General features: G+C 64.1%; 1 protein-coding gene across 2 annotated transcripts in view; it reads right to left on the bottom strand.

The window, feature by feature from the left end:
- Positions 1 to 55: 55 nt before the first annotated feature.
- The window catches only part of ADGRL1 (adhesion G protein-coupled receptor L1), a 42,663-nt gene continuing 28,105 nt past the window's right edge, over positions 56 to 14,613 (bottom strand). The window contains exons 6-24 of one of the 2 annotated variants that reach the window (XM_012641470.1): positions 11,024 to 11,824; positions 9,834 to 10,148; positions 9,077 to 9,180; positions 8,601 to 8,786; positions 8,240 to 8,278; positions 7,938 to 8,121; positions 7,615 to 7,740; positions 6,894 to 7,108; positions 6,437 to 6,607; positions 5,818 to 6,027; positions 5,520 to 5,740; positions 5,257 to 5,323; positions 4,427 to 4,518; positions 3,746 to 3,914; positions 2,692 to 2,820; positions 2,445 to 2,541; positions 2,228 to 2,356; positions 2,045 to 2,062; positions 56 to 1,722 (exon numbers count right to left, since the gene is read on the bottom strand). In XM_012641470.1, coding sequence (XP_012496924.1) covers positions 980 to 1,722; positions 2,045 to 2,062; positions 2,228 to 2,356; positions 2,445 to 2,541; positions 2,692 to 2,820; positions 3,746 to 3,914; positions 4,427 to 4,518; positions 5,257 to 5,323; positions 5,520 to 5,740; positions 5,818 to 6,027; positions 6,437 to 6,607; positions 6,894 to 7,108; positions 7,615 to 7,740; positions 7,938 to 8,121; positions 8,240 to 8,278; positions 8,601 to 8,786; positions 9,077 to 9,180; positions 9,834 to 10,148; positions 11,024 to 11,824 — 4,016 coding nt within the window. In that variant the 3' untranslated portion in view covers positions 56 to 979. The remainder of the gene's footprint in view (positions 1,723 to 2,044; positions 2,063 to 2,227; positions 2,357 to 2,444; positions 2,542 to 2,691; positions 2,821 to 3,745; positions 3,915 to 4,426; positions 4,519 to 5,256; positions 5,324 to 5,519; positions 5,741 to 5,817; positions 6,028 to 6,436; positions 6,608 to 6,893; positions 7,109 to 7,614; positions 7,741 to 7,937; positions 8,122 to 8,239; positions 8,279 to 8,600; positions 8,787 to 9,076; positions 9,181 to 9,833; positions 10,149 to 11,023; positions 11,825 to 14,613) is intronic. The other variant, XM_012641471.1, reaches the window with a different exon arrangement.

Raw genomic sequence — 14,613 nt, forward strand, 5'->3', positions numbered from 1 at the left:
TCCCCGGTGGCTTCAAGTCATAAGATTTTTCTTCTTTTTTTTTTTTTTTTTTTTTTTTTTTTTTTTCTTTTCCATTTCGTTGAAATATTTACAGCAATGGGAGGAGGAGGAGGAGAGAGGAAGGGGTAAGAGGGCCCCCTAGGGAAAGATCCAAGCCCAGGACCCACTCCCCAGGGAGAACCAGACCCAAAATCTGCTCCCCAGATAGCCAAGCCCACAGGACTGGGAACTGCCCAAATATGGCCACCCCTGTGGGCTGGGGCCCTGCGGGGAGTTGTGCTTCATCAGGAGTCGCCCCAAGGGAGGGGGTCATTGGGTGCACTCTGGGAGGGCGGAGGGGCAGGCTTGCTTGGGGGGCAGGGACCAAGAGCAAGGGGGAAGGAGCTTCAGAGAAAGTTCCACCTTTCCACCACCAGCCACTGCTGCCCATCCCTGCGCCCTGGGGCTTTCTCCCCAGTCTCCAGGGAGCAGGGGACTTAGCGCAGGAGGAACCTGTCTCTCTGTCCGTCCCTGCCACGCAGCTGGCAGCATTTCTGGCTGCGGGGAGAGGAGCAGCTGACAGGTTCAATCCGGCGTGGGGGGCGGGGCTTTGGCAACCTCAGAAGCTGCCCCTCCCCGCCCAGGGAAACGACGCCCTCACTTCCCTTTAGGGGTGGGGGCGTGGGGGAGTCAAGAAGCTGCCGCACCCTTCAGTTTCTCCCTCCTCACTCCCCTGGGGACCTCTGGGCTCCTCCTCACCGCCCCTCCCCCAAATAGAGCTGGTGCGTGTGGCTGGTGGGAAACCCTGTCTGTGAACCTGGCTCCCCGGCCCCCAGGTCAGAGCCCCCCGCGGGGACTGCAGGGCCCGTGGCTGAGGGGCACCTGGAGAGAGAGAGTGGCCCACCAGCCACTGCCCCCATCAGTCTCCCTCTCGCACCAGAGCCCCGCCCAGGGTTCCCTCCCTGGCCTGGGCCGCCAGCCCCTGGTCCGTGAGGTCCCCTCAGAGACTGGTGACCAGCTGCATCTGCCCGTCCCCATCGGGCCCTGGCCCCTCGAGGCCCGGGGCTGCCAGGTAGCCCTCGTGGCTAGGCCGCCGCACCTGGTAGTAGCCCTGCAGGGGGTTCCGGGCCACCAGGGCTGGTGGGCGCGAGGTGTAGTAGATTTCAGGGGGGCCAGGGGGCGCAGGCGGGGGTGGGGGCAGGGCCTCGCTGGGCCCCTCGGGGCTGCTGTCCGGGTAGGAGGGCGAGTCCCGCAGGTTGGCCCCGCTGGCATAGAGGGAGTCCCGGCCCGGAGGGGAGGACAGGGGCCGGCTGGTGGCGCCGTCCTCTGCCGTGCAGCTCTCGGACTCGTCCAGATCGCTCTGGTACAGCACCGACTGGGCCCGGGGCAGCAGCAGAGGCTCCTCCAGGGCCTTATAGAGAAGTTCAATCTCCGCCCGGTCAGCACCCCCGGGCCCGCCCGCCTCTTCCTCACCGCCGCCCCCTGGCACAGGCGGCACAGGCGGCTCAGGTGGCGGAGGGCCCTTGGCCCCGCTGCTGCTCCCCCGCAGGTTGTTGTGCACCAGCTCGGAGATGATCATCTTCTCAAAGGCGGCAGCGTCGGCCAGGTTCCGGCCTCGGGGCGGCTCGGGGCCCCCGTCTCCCGGAGGGAAATCGCCACTTCGCAAGGAGTAGCTGTTGTTGAAGTTGCCGTTGAGGGGCAGGGTGTCCATGCCGCAGGCTTCGCGGCCTCCCAGGGGGTGCTCTGCGGGGCAGAAAGGGGCTGGTCAGGACCAGTGCCCCCAGGGTCCCCAACACGCCCACCCCCCCAGCTGGGTGTTTAAAATCTCAGCAGCGCGAGGAGGAGGAGGCCTGAGCAACTAGATCCATTTCCTGTGCTAAGACCCTGGGCACCTTCCTTCCCCGCCTGAAGGCCCGAACTCAACCAAGAGCATCCAAGACAGAGACTGCGCATGGGGGCGGAGGGGGGAGCATCCCGCGTGTCCCTAAGTGAGGCCATCCGAGAAGACCGTTATCTTGTTCCTCGCCCAGCCTTGGCAACGTCACCAGGACAGAGTCACACTTACTGGGTTCCCGGTAGCTCCCTGCAGGCGCACGCCAGGAGAGAAGGGAGAGAGGGTGAGGGTGAGCTTAGAATGCCGAGTGCAGGCTCCAGCTCAGGGGGCACAAGGACAGCCGGCATGGAGACCCCATGGATGCAGAACCCACGTTTCCCAGCACTGGGCCCCGTCTTCCCAGAGTGCTCTCACCTGGGGAGTTGAAGACGGGCGGCGAGGAGGGATTGAAGCCCACCGACTCGGCGATGAGGGTGTTGTAGGGGCTGGTGCCCCCGCGGGGCTGCAGCACGGGGTTGGTCAGCAGGTGGTTCCCCATGGTACCTGCGCAAGGGATCAGAGGTCACCAGGCGGCCAGGGGACATGGGTCCAGGAGCCCCGAGGGACCGGAGGCGGAGGGACGCCGTCTCACCTCGGTTCAGGGTGGGGGTGCTGTTGATGTCGCCTGCCATGAAGGAGGACTCCGTCTGTTTCCTCACGGTGTCGTTCCACATCCTCCGGATCCGGCTCTGGGGACGCAGCCCAGAGGTGAGGGGGTCTTTGAGCCGCCCAGCCTCCCCCCCGCCCGGGGACCTTTCGGAGACCCAGGCCGAGCACCCCGCTGCCCCTCGGGCTCCCGACTCCAACACTCAGCCCCGGGGAGCCCTGCCCGCCCGTACCTGTGTCCCCGTGTAGTAGCGGGTGTTGCTCCTCATGGCCGAGGTCTTGAGGGAGCCGTGAGCTCCCCCGGGCGGGGAGCGGATGCAGCAGTACGAGTGGCGCAGGCACTTGCTGTACTCCTTGTGCACCTGCGGGCGGGGGCACGGTCAGCGGACGCCGGCCCCTCGCCACCCAGCTGCCCACGGGACCCAGAGGCGGAGCTTCCCCCGTCGCCAACAGGTGGGCCACGGAAACCTCGCTGTCACCTGTCCCGCACAGCCAACCCATCAGGCTGGCTCTCTTCTCACTCGCCCATCCCCTTGCCTACCCCCGCCACAGTTTCCTTCATTCGCAAACCCGACAGACCCGGAGGGAGCGGCCGCTATGCCTAGGCCTGGGGGACTGCGCGGACCAGACACAATCCCTGCCTGTCAGAGCTCAGACCTTGGCGGACACAGAGGGAAACACAAGAGCTCCATGGGGTGCCTGCTGGACTTAGGGGCGGGAGAACGGTGGCTGGGAAGGGGTCAGTCAGTGCTAATGTGGGGGGAAGGCAGGGGGTGATTTTAAATAGATCGGGGGAGGCACGAGAAAGTGACATTTTGGCAAAGACACGAGGAGAGGACGCTGCAGGTGGCTGGGGCGGAGCAGGGCCGCGCCCTGAGGACGGTCCACATCTGGGGGTCCGAGAGAGCAGAAGCGAGTGGAGGGCAGCCGACGCGCCCAGTCGGACCGTATGGGCCTGGGTGCCCCTGTAAGGACGGTGCTGTCACTCTGTGTGAGGTGGGGGCCGCGCAAGGATATTGCCTTTGACTGTGCGTCCAAGGACAGTCTGAGCAGAGCACGGATGTGGTCCCCCCTCCCGCAAGCAGAATCCTTGTCATGGCCGCCTCTGCCATCCCCTGCCTTAAGCCCTCCCCAAATTGCACCCCAGGCCAGCGACAGGCCTGACTGGTGGCCCCCATCGTGGTGAGGGTGCCCATCACCAGATCTGCCCCACTCTCGGTCCTACAGGCTGCCGGCCCGGCAGTGTCTCCGCGGGAGGCTGTGGCCCAGGCCCCCCACCAACCTCACCTTCTTTTGTAAGGCGCAGTGAAAGACGAAGATGAAGACCCCCTGGAAGGCGTTGAAGGTGGTGAAGAGATAGGCCATGACCACGGACTCCTTGTTGATGAAGAGGAGCCCGAAGGCCCAGGTGAGGCCCAGCAGGAAGAGCAGCGCGATGGCGCCCAGAGCCCAGGATCTGGGGCAGGGACAGAGCGTCAGAGCACCCACCCGAGGAGCCCGCCTCAGCCCCGGCCTCCCCGCGGCCCTGCCGTGCGCCTCTGCATGGAGCGAGGGGTCCTGGGGGGGCCTGGGCGCCGTCTGCGAAGACCCAGCCTGGGGCCGAGGGGACGACGCTGGGTCAGGGGTCGCAGGGCTCGGGGTTTTGCCAACATCGGTCATTTCCCCGCCAGCTTCACCATTTCCAGACCACTTAACCTACGTTTTGGTGCCTCTTTCTCCTTAAGTCGCCCTTAAATGGACTCACCTTTTGAGTTTAGCCTCAACCCTACGCAGTTAAGTCCCCAAACCACAGGCCAAATGTGCTAATGACATGCTTTCTAATACCCATTAAGTAGGCACAGAACGAGTACAATAAAACACCCATCTTGATCCTTAAAATCACACTGTGTGTCACCAGAAGCCAGGGCACCACGGGGCAGGGGCAGGGGCAGGGGCAGGGACGGGGCAGGGGGCAGGGGCGTGGCTCACTTAATGTTGTCCAGGCGGCTGGAGTCGGGCTTGAGCACAGATGAGCTTCGGATCATCTTGTGCAGGGTCACCATGAGGAACACCAAGTTCACCTGGGGGTGGGACAAATGGGAGGGGCTGGGCTAACCAAGTCTGAGCTTCAGTCCCCTCTCTGCAGGGCCTCCCTGCTGGGAGCACCCTGTCCCTGTCTCTGTCCCCAAGGAGCTTGCTGTGCTGTGCTTAGTGACTGGCAGGCCTGGCTGCACAATGTCACTCCTTGCTGCTGGGAGGATGGGGCCCAGGGCCTGACACACAGTAGGGACTCGAATCACATCTCCCAGGTCAGTGGCCCTCAAGTGCCGGGGCTCTACAGCCCAGCCTGCTCTCGTCCCCTTAGCTGGCGGCTCAGTTCCCAGCTGGTTTTCTTTTTTTTCTTTTTTTTTTGGAGACAGAGTCTCGCTCTGTTGCCCGGGCTAGAATGCTGCAGCGTTCTCCTAGCTCATAGCAACCTCAAACTCCTGGGCTCAAGCAATCCTCCTGCCTCAGCCTCCCGAGTAGCTGGGACTACAGGCATGCGCCACCACACCCAGCTAATTTTTTCTATATATTTTTAGTTGTCCAGCTAATTTCTTTCTATTTTTAGTAGAGACGGGGTCTCGCTCTTGCTTAGGCTGGTCTCGAACTCCTAACCTCAAGCGATCCTCCCACCTCGGCCTCCCAGGTGGTTTTCAAGCCAGAGCCTCCCAGGGCTCAGGGAGTGTGTCTGTGTGTGTCGGGGGGACAGTTTACGGTCAAGGACAGCCAGGATGGAGGAAGGGCATGCAGTGCCAGGGCTGCCGCCTTCAACTTACCACAATAACGAAGGAGACAGGCCCGATGAAGCTCCAGATGAAGTAATTATCCACTCGGAGCCAACAGCTGCAAAGGAAATGGGGCAGAGGTAGACAGACGCCGAGGGCCCTTCCTGCCGGGACTCTGCTGGCTGCAGCCTCGGGGATCAGAAAGAGGGAGGGAGGCCAGTGTCCCAAGGGTCCTGGCCCACAGGGTGCCATCAAGCAGGGGGCCAGGCAGAAGGAGAGGAGGAGGTGGGGGCGGGCAAAGGGGGGATACTCACGCCTTCTCGGTGCCGTAGCTGCGGTAGTCAATGGCGGCCGCGATGCCCACGACCAGGGCGGGGAAGCAGTAGCCGCCCAGGTAGTAGTACTTGGTGCGGGAGTACTCGCTCTCAAACACCTCCACCAGCAGCAGGTAGAGGTGCACGCCCTCCAGGCACAGCCAGGAGAAGGCGGCCAGGAAGAAGTAGTGCAGCAAGCCCGCGAAGATGGGGCAGGCGATCTGCGGGGAGCCGCAGGTCAGAGGCCGCCCCGGCAGCGCCCCCTTCCCTCTCCCCGTGTCCTCGAGCCCCAGCCCACCTCATACTGAGTCTTGTCGATGCCGACCAGGAAGAGCAGCTCGGCCAGGAAGAGGTTGATGCACAGGTTCTTGTGGATGGTGTTGCGGTCGGTCTGCAGGCCCCGCAGGAAGCAGAAGGTGGAGATGCAGATGGCCAGGCAGACCAGCGAGATCACGATGCCCACCCAGGTGATGACGGACAGCAGCAGCTCGTTGATGCGGCCCTGGTACTGGGGACAGGAGTTGGGGGGAGGCATGCTCAGGCCTCTGGCTTTGCACTCTGGGCTCGGCCAGGTGCCAGCTGCAGGCATGGGGGACCTCTGGGGCTGCCCACCCGGCCAACTTGCTGGCCCCCACCCCTCTGCTCACTTCCTCATGCTCTGAAAGGCTGTGGAGAGATGACAAAGGTGACGCCAACTTGCTTCCTTCTCCAGGGGGCCTTGGGAGAAGGTGACCATGACTAGAGAGGGCCGGAGAGGACCAGACGCATGGCCGGCCTCACGCCCCAGGCAAGACCGGGATCCCCACGCCCCCGAGGCTGGCCTTTCCCCGGCACCACCCATGCTCTCTCTAGGACGCCATGCAAAGCAGGGCCAGCACGCGGGCCCACTCGGGACAGCAGAGCGCCGGTCAGCTTACGATCTCGCGGTGAGCCATGAGCACGGCGAAGTTGGTGAGGTGGCTGCAGGCGCACGTGGTGTGGGTCTTGTTGGACTCCACCAGGCGGCAGCCCTGGGTCGACCAGTAGCCCAGCATGGAGCGTTCCGAGTAGTTCCAGAAGGAGCAGTTGGCATTGAAGTGGTTCTTGTCCTGTTGTGGGGTGGTGGCCGGGGTGTCAGAACTGGGGAGTCCCATTCCAGCCCCCTCACACCCAGAGACAGGGATAGTGACAAGTGTTTGAGAAGTGCCTGGGGTTCGGGGCTCCAGGTGACAGTCTGAGATCTTTGGGGACAGACGGTCCAAGCTACCAAAGTGGGAGAGGCCGTAACTTGCTCTGCAGGTGAACATACATGCAGTGGGGGCGGGGGAGATGCACAGCCCGGGGACACAGAGGACGCTGGGACCCCCAGGGAGGGAGGGGGACGGCTCAGCTCACCTCCAGGTGGGCCACGGTGAAGATGACAGGGTCCATGAGGAAGACGCGACTGGACTCCTTGTTGATGGACGCCGCGATGACCTGCGAGTTCACCACCAGGGAGGCGCCCGCCTGGCCGCCCGCGCCAGCTTCGCCTGCCAGCTTCACCGTGGCGTTCTCCGTGGACAGGAAGAGGCCCAGGTTGTTGTAGAGGATGAAGACAACTTTGACCACCCCTGGGGAAGACAGGCACAGTCGGACGTGCCGGCATCCCCAGCCGCTGTCCCTCTGTCCAGACCCCTGCTTCCCAGCTCCGGCAGATCCGCGGGCCCCAGCCACGCCGGCCACTGGGGCCTTCGAAGCCAGGCCACGGTCCAGGTAAGGGGGGCTTGAGGAGCCCTTCCCGTGAGACCACCGCTCAGCTGTAGGCAGTTCTAAACAGCAGGGCAGTGGGCCACGACACACAGGGGCTGGGACCTTGGGCAAATCTCTAACTTCTCTGAGCCTCTGTCTCAAACGGCACAGTCCTCTCTGAGCTGTGAGGCCCTGAGCCCACTCTGCAAACAGCAGGGCCCACCCTGAGGGTCTGCGGGGCTTCAGGGCACCCATGAATCCCCTAAAATTTGACATTAGCTTGAGTGGATACCGCCCGATGAAAGTTCAGGACCGCTGCCCTCCGTGCGGGGAGCAGACGCCAGCGCAGGGCCGGGGCGGCCCCCGAGGCCCCGTTGGGGACACTGACCGTTGCGGCTGTTCTGCTTGATGGTTTTGGCGGACAGCTGGATGGAGTTCTTCCTCGGGTACTCCTCCTGCGGGAACACCAGCTCCTGCACCTGGCCCTCCGTGTTCAGGACTGTGACCTCCAGGACTGTGGGGACAGGGGATGGCAAGGCATGCGCAGTTGAGGTCTGTACCCCATCCAGGGGCTCAGGCTGCAGAATGAGGCCCTGTGGCAAGAGGCCCAAGGTCGAGGGGGACCGGGCACCCCCCGCGGCCTCCAGGCCTGGCCCCCCGATGGTTCAAGGTTCACGCGTGACCTTGCCCTGGGGTGACGGCAGCACTCACCCACGTTCTCCTTGGCGGCCAGGAAGCGGGCGGGCTCCCTGACATTGTCGGCCAGCAGGAAGGCACCCTCCTCCAGGACGTCCAGGAGCATGGTGGCCGTGTGCACCTGCTCCGTGGCATTCATGTCCTTCCAGGACTCAAGAGCCTCTGGCCGAAGCAAATTGTCCACTGTTTCTACCACGGCCTGCACGGGTGGCGGGGACAGTGCCGTGAGTCCCCAAGTATCCTCGCAGCCCCCAGCCCCCGTTCCCTCGGTCAGCTGGAGCCCACGATCCTTACGCTTGGGACCCTCTGGGTCTCACCTTGATGTAATCTTTGCAGGTCCTCTCCCGTTTGTGCATCTGGGGACAAGGAACAGACATGCAGGGGGTTAGGCCGGGCCTCTGGGCACAGCTCCCGACCCCAGCGCTCTCACATCTGGGCCCTGGAGAGCTCGCTCTTCTGTGTCCACCCCCGACCTGGGGCTAGGCCATCAGCAAGGGACATTCCTTGGGGTCCACAACCCCCAGGACCACCCAGGGCAGCACAGGAGCAAGACCCAGCAGGCCCCGGGGTCCCGCCTCTCTGATGAAGTGCCACCGTGGGGCTGGCAGCCTGGTTCCAAGGTACCAGGTGGGCTACTTCCCGGGTCCCTGCGGGCAGGAGCCCTGCGGCCGGGCCCACCTTGTTGTAGTTCTTTCCGGCCGACTCCCGCTCGATGGGCCGCAGCGCCTGCAGCTGTGCGTCCAGGATGTCCAGCAGCTGCTCCAGCAGCTTCACGGAGGAGGACACGTCCCCCGCGTAGATGGAGCCGCGGGTGTGGCGGGCGAGCTCGCTGGCGATGTTGGCTGCGTTCTCCCCGCTCTTGATCTGCGTGAGGTCAGGGGAGGAAGGGGCGACCCCGGGTCTGTCAGGGACCGTCCCGCTCTCCCCAATGTTCCCTCTTCCCCTTCCCTGTGCGGCCCCTGCCGTCCCCTTCTCCCTGTCTGTCCCCTCCCACCCCATCTGTTCCTGCTCCCTCTGCAGGCCAGGGAGGGGACTCCACAGTCCTGCCTTCCAGACCTGCCAGCCCCTGTGTGTCTCCCCAGCTGCTCCGCTACCCAGGCTGGGCCCTGGGCCCGAGCGCGTGTGCCTGCCTGCGGGGCTGCGGCGGCCGGTACCTTCTGGGCCACCTGGTTGACCCAGGGGGAGGTGCAGTTGCTGAGGTCGGGGCCCCGGGGGTTCCAGAGCCCCAGGGCTGGTAGACACTGGAAGGAGGCAATTCCTGCAGGGACAGACAGACAGGGACAGACAAAGGAGCCGGAGGAGAGGAGAGGACGGGCCAAGGCAGGGGGAAAGGACACGACAGAGAGCAGGAGACACATGGGTGAAAAGAGAGGTGAGGGGGACATGGAAAAACAGACATGAAGCAGGCCAGACAGTCAAGAGAGGTGTCGCTCTGAGGGGACAAAAGCCACCCCTTACTGCCCCTGAGCTCTCCCTCTTGGCTCCCTTTCTGTCTTTGCCTACTAGAATTAGAACCTTCCAGCAAGGCTCATTGGAAGCCGCCCTCTCTCCACGAAGCCTCCTCCAACCCTCCCCTCGGACTCTAGAACACCTGGCCCCGGCCCCTTTGGCACATTAGCTGTTCACCTGTCCTGCAAATGGCTGCTCCCGGGACTGTCCCACGTCAGCCTGAGGCCAGGAGCCATGTCACCGCGTATGGACTCCCTCGCAGGTGCTCAGCAATGCAGGTGTGGCCTGCGGACTGCCTGAGCCACCGTGCCGAGAGCCCTGCTGGGCACCGGGGATGACCCCTGCCCTCGGAAAGCCCCCACTCCAGCGGGGAAGGCCACCTGTGCTAAGCTGCTCACGGGGCATGTCCCCGTCCCTCCCCTGGCCAGCCACGGCGGAGACGGCCGCAGCCTCTGCACTCACCTCGAGTACCCTTGGGGCAGGGCCTCTCCACCAGCATGCCCTGCTGGGTGGCCGGCCACTGGACCCGCCGTACCTCTCGGGGCTCGCAGAAGAGCTCAGGGGACACGTGCAGATTGGGGGCTGGAGGCCGCCGGGTGCTGGGGGCTGGGGCCGTGGCTGGAGGCAGGTCGGGTCCAAGCTGGTTGATGGCGCCCACTGGGTGTGTGGTGAGGGGTGCCCGGCGGAGCGGGGTGGTGGCTGCGGGCGAGGCGGTGCTGGTGAGGGGCGTGGGCCGGGCCGTGGTGGTCGTGCTCAGGGGCGGGGAAGTGGCTGGGCCTGGAACAGAGAGGGGATACAGACAGGGTCACACCCGTCCTCAGGGCCCTGCCACCTAGTCCACTGCAGGGGAACGGTGTCCTCGGCCCCCTGGCTCTGAGGACAGATCTCTCCTGGCCTCTCTGTGCCAACAGAAGTCCCTTATACCCATGGGACCACATAAAGCATCAAAAGGTGGTGAAAATCCACTTGCGTGTCCCCTGAGGTCTGAGCAGTGCAGAGAGCAGAGGGCAGGTGGCTTCTGAGCACCGCCACCTCCCACCTCGTCTAGTTCACTCTGGTCTCTGTAACCTGGCTATGCCCTCCTCTCTGGAGGCCTCGGTTTCCCCCTTTTGCAAATGAAGTGTCGTGGCAACAGCCGTGGGGACCCGAGGCTGCAGAGAGCTGGCTTGGGGCAGCTGTGCGGCGAAACGACGCTGCGGAGGGGCCCTCGCCCCAGGCACCGGCAGCAGCGCAGCTTTCTCCCGTTTTGTGGATGTCGGGCTTCCACCCAAGAGCCTGGTGGATCCGAGGACTAAAGGTGCCCAAGCCCCCACAAGTGGCAGTGCAGTTCAATGGTTAGGAGCCGAGTCCTGGGTTCAAATCTTCAAATAAGTTAATCCCCGACCCACCCAGTACCGAGGCGTCTGCATTTGGAACATGGGGACAGTAAGGATTCTGGTCTCATAAACTCTGAGGATTAGACGAGCTGAAGCGGTTGGGACAACATCTGTCACACGCTGTGACTTTCTTTTACCTTTTTTAGCTCACACTCGCACCCACCTCCAGATCTCCAAGAGCTCCCCAAGAGGGACCCCCACCCTGGGACCCAGGGGGCCAGGCGTAGGGGGACAAAGGCAAGCAGGTCCCCCGGCCTGGAAGTGAGCCGTCCTCACCAGCGCTGGGGTCGGGCGGCCCGAACTCCAGGCTATAGCGCACCACGAAGTAGTTGTTCCAGACGTAGAGCTGGTTGTCGCGAGGGTTGTAGTCCACGGAGGAGATGAACTGGTAGGGGTTGGGGAAGGAGAGGCTCACGGGCTCCTCGCGGTTGGCGTTGGTGTTGAAGGCATAGTCCACGCGGTTGCCGGCCGCCTCGCTGTCGTCGTCCACGTAGACGGAGCGCAGCACGTAGAGCACCCCGCACACCATGAAGGCGTTGGAGGCCGAGCGCTTGTCGTAGCCCGTCTCCCACGTGCCCTCGAAGCGCAGCGTGTAGGGGTTGAGCTGGCTCACCACCAGCCGCCCGTTGTTGCCCTCGGTGGCGTAGATGACCCACAGCCCGTTCTCGTCCACCGCCAGGTCGATGTCGGTCTTGCCCCCCCAGCGGTAGGGCGACGTGTCGTGGTAGTTGGCCGTGTTGATGACCGTCTCCCCGCTCTTGATGCGCGTGCGCAGGTCGTACTTGACGATGTTGCGCGTGCGCTCCTTGTTGTAGAAGACGGCGCCGTCGTAGACCACGAAGCCCGTGCCGTCCACGCGGTTGGGCAGGCGGTAGGTGGTGGTGTGGCGCGCCGCCACGTAGTCCTCCCACGACGCGTACTCGGTCAGCGTGTCCGTGCGGTAGGGGATCCAGGGCATCACGTAGATGCGGTCGCCCGCCTGCAGCGGGTCCTTGCACCACGCGCCAGACTGGTGCTCCGACTCGTGCGTGGAGGTGGGCTCCAGCACCTTCTGCAGGGTCCCCGGGCACACGAAGACTGGAAAGGGCGGGGCGGCGGGGAGGAGATGAGAGAGGGGGGCGGAGGCAGAGAAGGGGCGAGAGAGACAGGGGAGAGAGACAAGTCGGTCACGCTGCGGGGGGAAGCCAGGTCGTCCCCTCCTGCTGCTCTGCTGCAGTCACGGTTGCTTGGTAGGGCTGGTGATGGGAAGGGGGTTTCCGGGCTGGGACCCCCCTCCCCCCGCCCAGCCCAGCTGCCCCTCTCCCTGGAGGCCATTAAGAGCGGGGTTAGTGGCGGACAGTGGTGCCCTTCCCCTTCCCTGGCTGGTAGAGACCCCACAGGCTGGGGAGAAGGGGTTTGCTAAGAGCCCTCCCAGACGGTCTGGTGTCATCTGAGCGGGGGTTGTGCAGAGATTCTCCCCACTGCAGTCACTTCTGGCTTTGATGTCCAGGGACTCAGCACCTGGCCCCTTCTCCCTCCTCTTGGCCCCCTAGGGAAGAGCTAGGGGTCCAGGGTCCCATCCTTCACCAACCACACCGGGACAGAGATTTTTTTTTTTTAAACTCCACTTTCTTCCTCCTGCAAAAATTGCAAGGTAGAGTGATGTTTCCGTACCCATTGTGGGTGTCAGGAGCGCCCCCTATTCCAGGGTAGGGGAGGCACAGGGGTGTCAACTCTCTCCCCGGGTTCCTGATGCATCTGTATCCCCCACCCAGCCGGTACCCACAAAGTCAATAGCAGAGGCAGCTCCCAGTCTAGGACAGGGGACAGAGTCCAGCCCCTCCCTGAGGGCGCCCAGCCCTGCCCCCAGCCGGCAGGGTCTCTCATGGGGTCTGGCTGGCAGCAGACACTGACACTGGTGCACAAGGGGTGGGGGATGGGGACACGGAGAGGGACAGGACTCCCGGGAGAGTAGGGGAGGGGAGAGGAGAGCTGCGCAGAGGGAAGAGAGACAAGGGGGGGGGCTTGGTGAGGTCCGGCTCCAGGGGAGGCTGGCTGCAGACCACCTGGGAAGAAAGAGTTAGTGCTGGCGAGGAGAGAGGGGGTGAGCAGAGAATTCACTCCAAGGCCCAGGCCCGACTGAGGGTCCCTCAGGGGGGCAGTCCCAGGTCCAGCTCGGAGGGGGCAAGGGAGGGAACCAGGTGCTAGGATAAAGACCCAGCCCGCCCCAGCCAGGCCCCCCCACCTCCCCTGCCCCGACCCAGATTTACCTGCGACCATCCCCGGCTCGGGAGGAGGGACCAAGGCAGCGCTGATGTCAGAAAGGTGGGGGGCCCCGCCCCACCCCCCCATTCCCTGAAAAGGAGGAAAACCTCAACTGCATCTCGTTGGCCGCCGCTGGCCTGCCCACCCTTGCCCACTCACGTCCCAGCGCCACCTACTCCTAGCCTCCCCTTACTGACCCGGTGCGGTCAGTGTGGCCAGGCCCCCCACCGCCTCCCAGGGTGCTGATGTCCAGCGCCCTCCGTCCAGGATGGCTGGGCCTCCCTCTCACCTCCCGGCTGGCAGAACCCACAGACAGGCCGGGCGAGGGCTCAGGGTGGGGGTGGGGGGTTGCAGTGAATTCTCTGCTCCTGCTTGGCCTGTCACCAAAGCAGCTGGCCTCAAGGGGGACAGGGAGGAGGGCTGGGACCTGGCACCAGCTTGGGCAGCAGCCGCGGTGGCAAGAGGGGCTTGGGCAGGGGCCTCTCCTTATTCCCACTTCCAGCAGGCCTGGGGGTGGGGAGATACGTAGCCCCCTCTTTACAGCATCGGGCGCAGCCTGGCTTCAGGGTCCCCAGGCACAAAGCAGCCAGGAGCATGTCCCATTTTGGTAGGGGAAGGAGAGCCCAGGACACAGAGGTGGGCAGGAGCCAGATGATCCTGGCTGGGCCCTAGGGCCTGGCCATCTCCCTGTCCCTGGCGCACTGAGGGGTTAAGCTGCACCCTCTGTCCAGCATGCCAGCCTCTGCCCTGTCCCTCTGTGCCCCGGGTCTCCCTTCTACCCAAGCCAGGGCCCCCATGCCAGGTGTGCAGCATCTGAGGGGATGTGTCTGCATGTGAAGGGGACAGTGGTCTCAGAGCCTGAGCTGGTCAGAGGGTGTTGGGCAAGGAAAAACGTGGTTAGAGGTCACCGTGGGGGGAAGGGGGAGAAGATGAGGAAGAGTCTGCCTGGGGCCTTGGACAGCAAGGAACCCTCCCCAGCACCAAGCTCCCAACACCTCCTCTTCCCTCCTCCCTGCCCCCTCCCGCCGCACCCCTCCTCGAAGAGAAAAGCTTCAAAGCTGCCGCATCCAAACCACCAACACCAACAGGGGCCTGCAAGAAGAGTGGCTGGTGCTGGGAGGGAGAGAGAGGGGGACAGTGCTGGGGTGCAGTGGGGGGCGGCCCTCGGGCTGGCGGCCCCGGCCTCTTCTGAGATGGGGACCGGGGTAGTACGGGGAGGGGAGCAGCTCAGAGGGACCCCGCCCCACCTCCCTCGCAGGGGAGGCTCCACAGACCACCGTAATTTCAAGGCAAAAGGGATCTCGAAAGGCCATGTCATCCAGCCCCGGCCCCTACTGCAGCCTCAGATCTGCCAATTTCCCGAGGCCTCAGATCTGTCAATTTCCCAGCCTTCTGGGGAGGAGATAACCATCCCCGACATCCCACCCTCGGAGTCCCTCAGCTGCAGCGAGTGCCCTCCTCCCCCAGTAATGGACAGCCCCATCCGCTATGGGGTTCTCTGTGAGAAATTACGGTGTTTGTGGAAGTCCCTGCGCTGTGCCGTGCCCTCCCCCGCCCCTCCCTGGTCCTCTAACCACAACAGCCCAGAAGAAACCCTGACTGCAGCTTTGCAAGTGTGAAAG

This window comes from Propithecus coquereli, unplaced genomic scaffold (genome assembly GCF_000956105.1).
Source record: "Propithecus coquereli isolate 6110/MARCELLA unplaced genomic scaffold, Pcoq_1.0 Scaffold164, whole genome shotgun sequence".
NCBI lineage: Eukaryota > Metazoa > Chordata > Mammalia > Primates > Indriidae > Propithecus > Propithecus coquereli.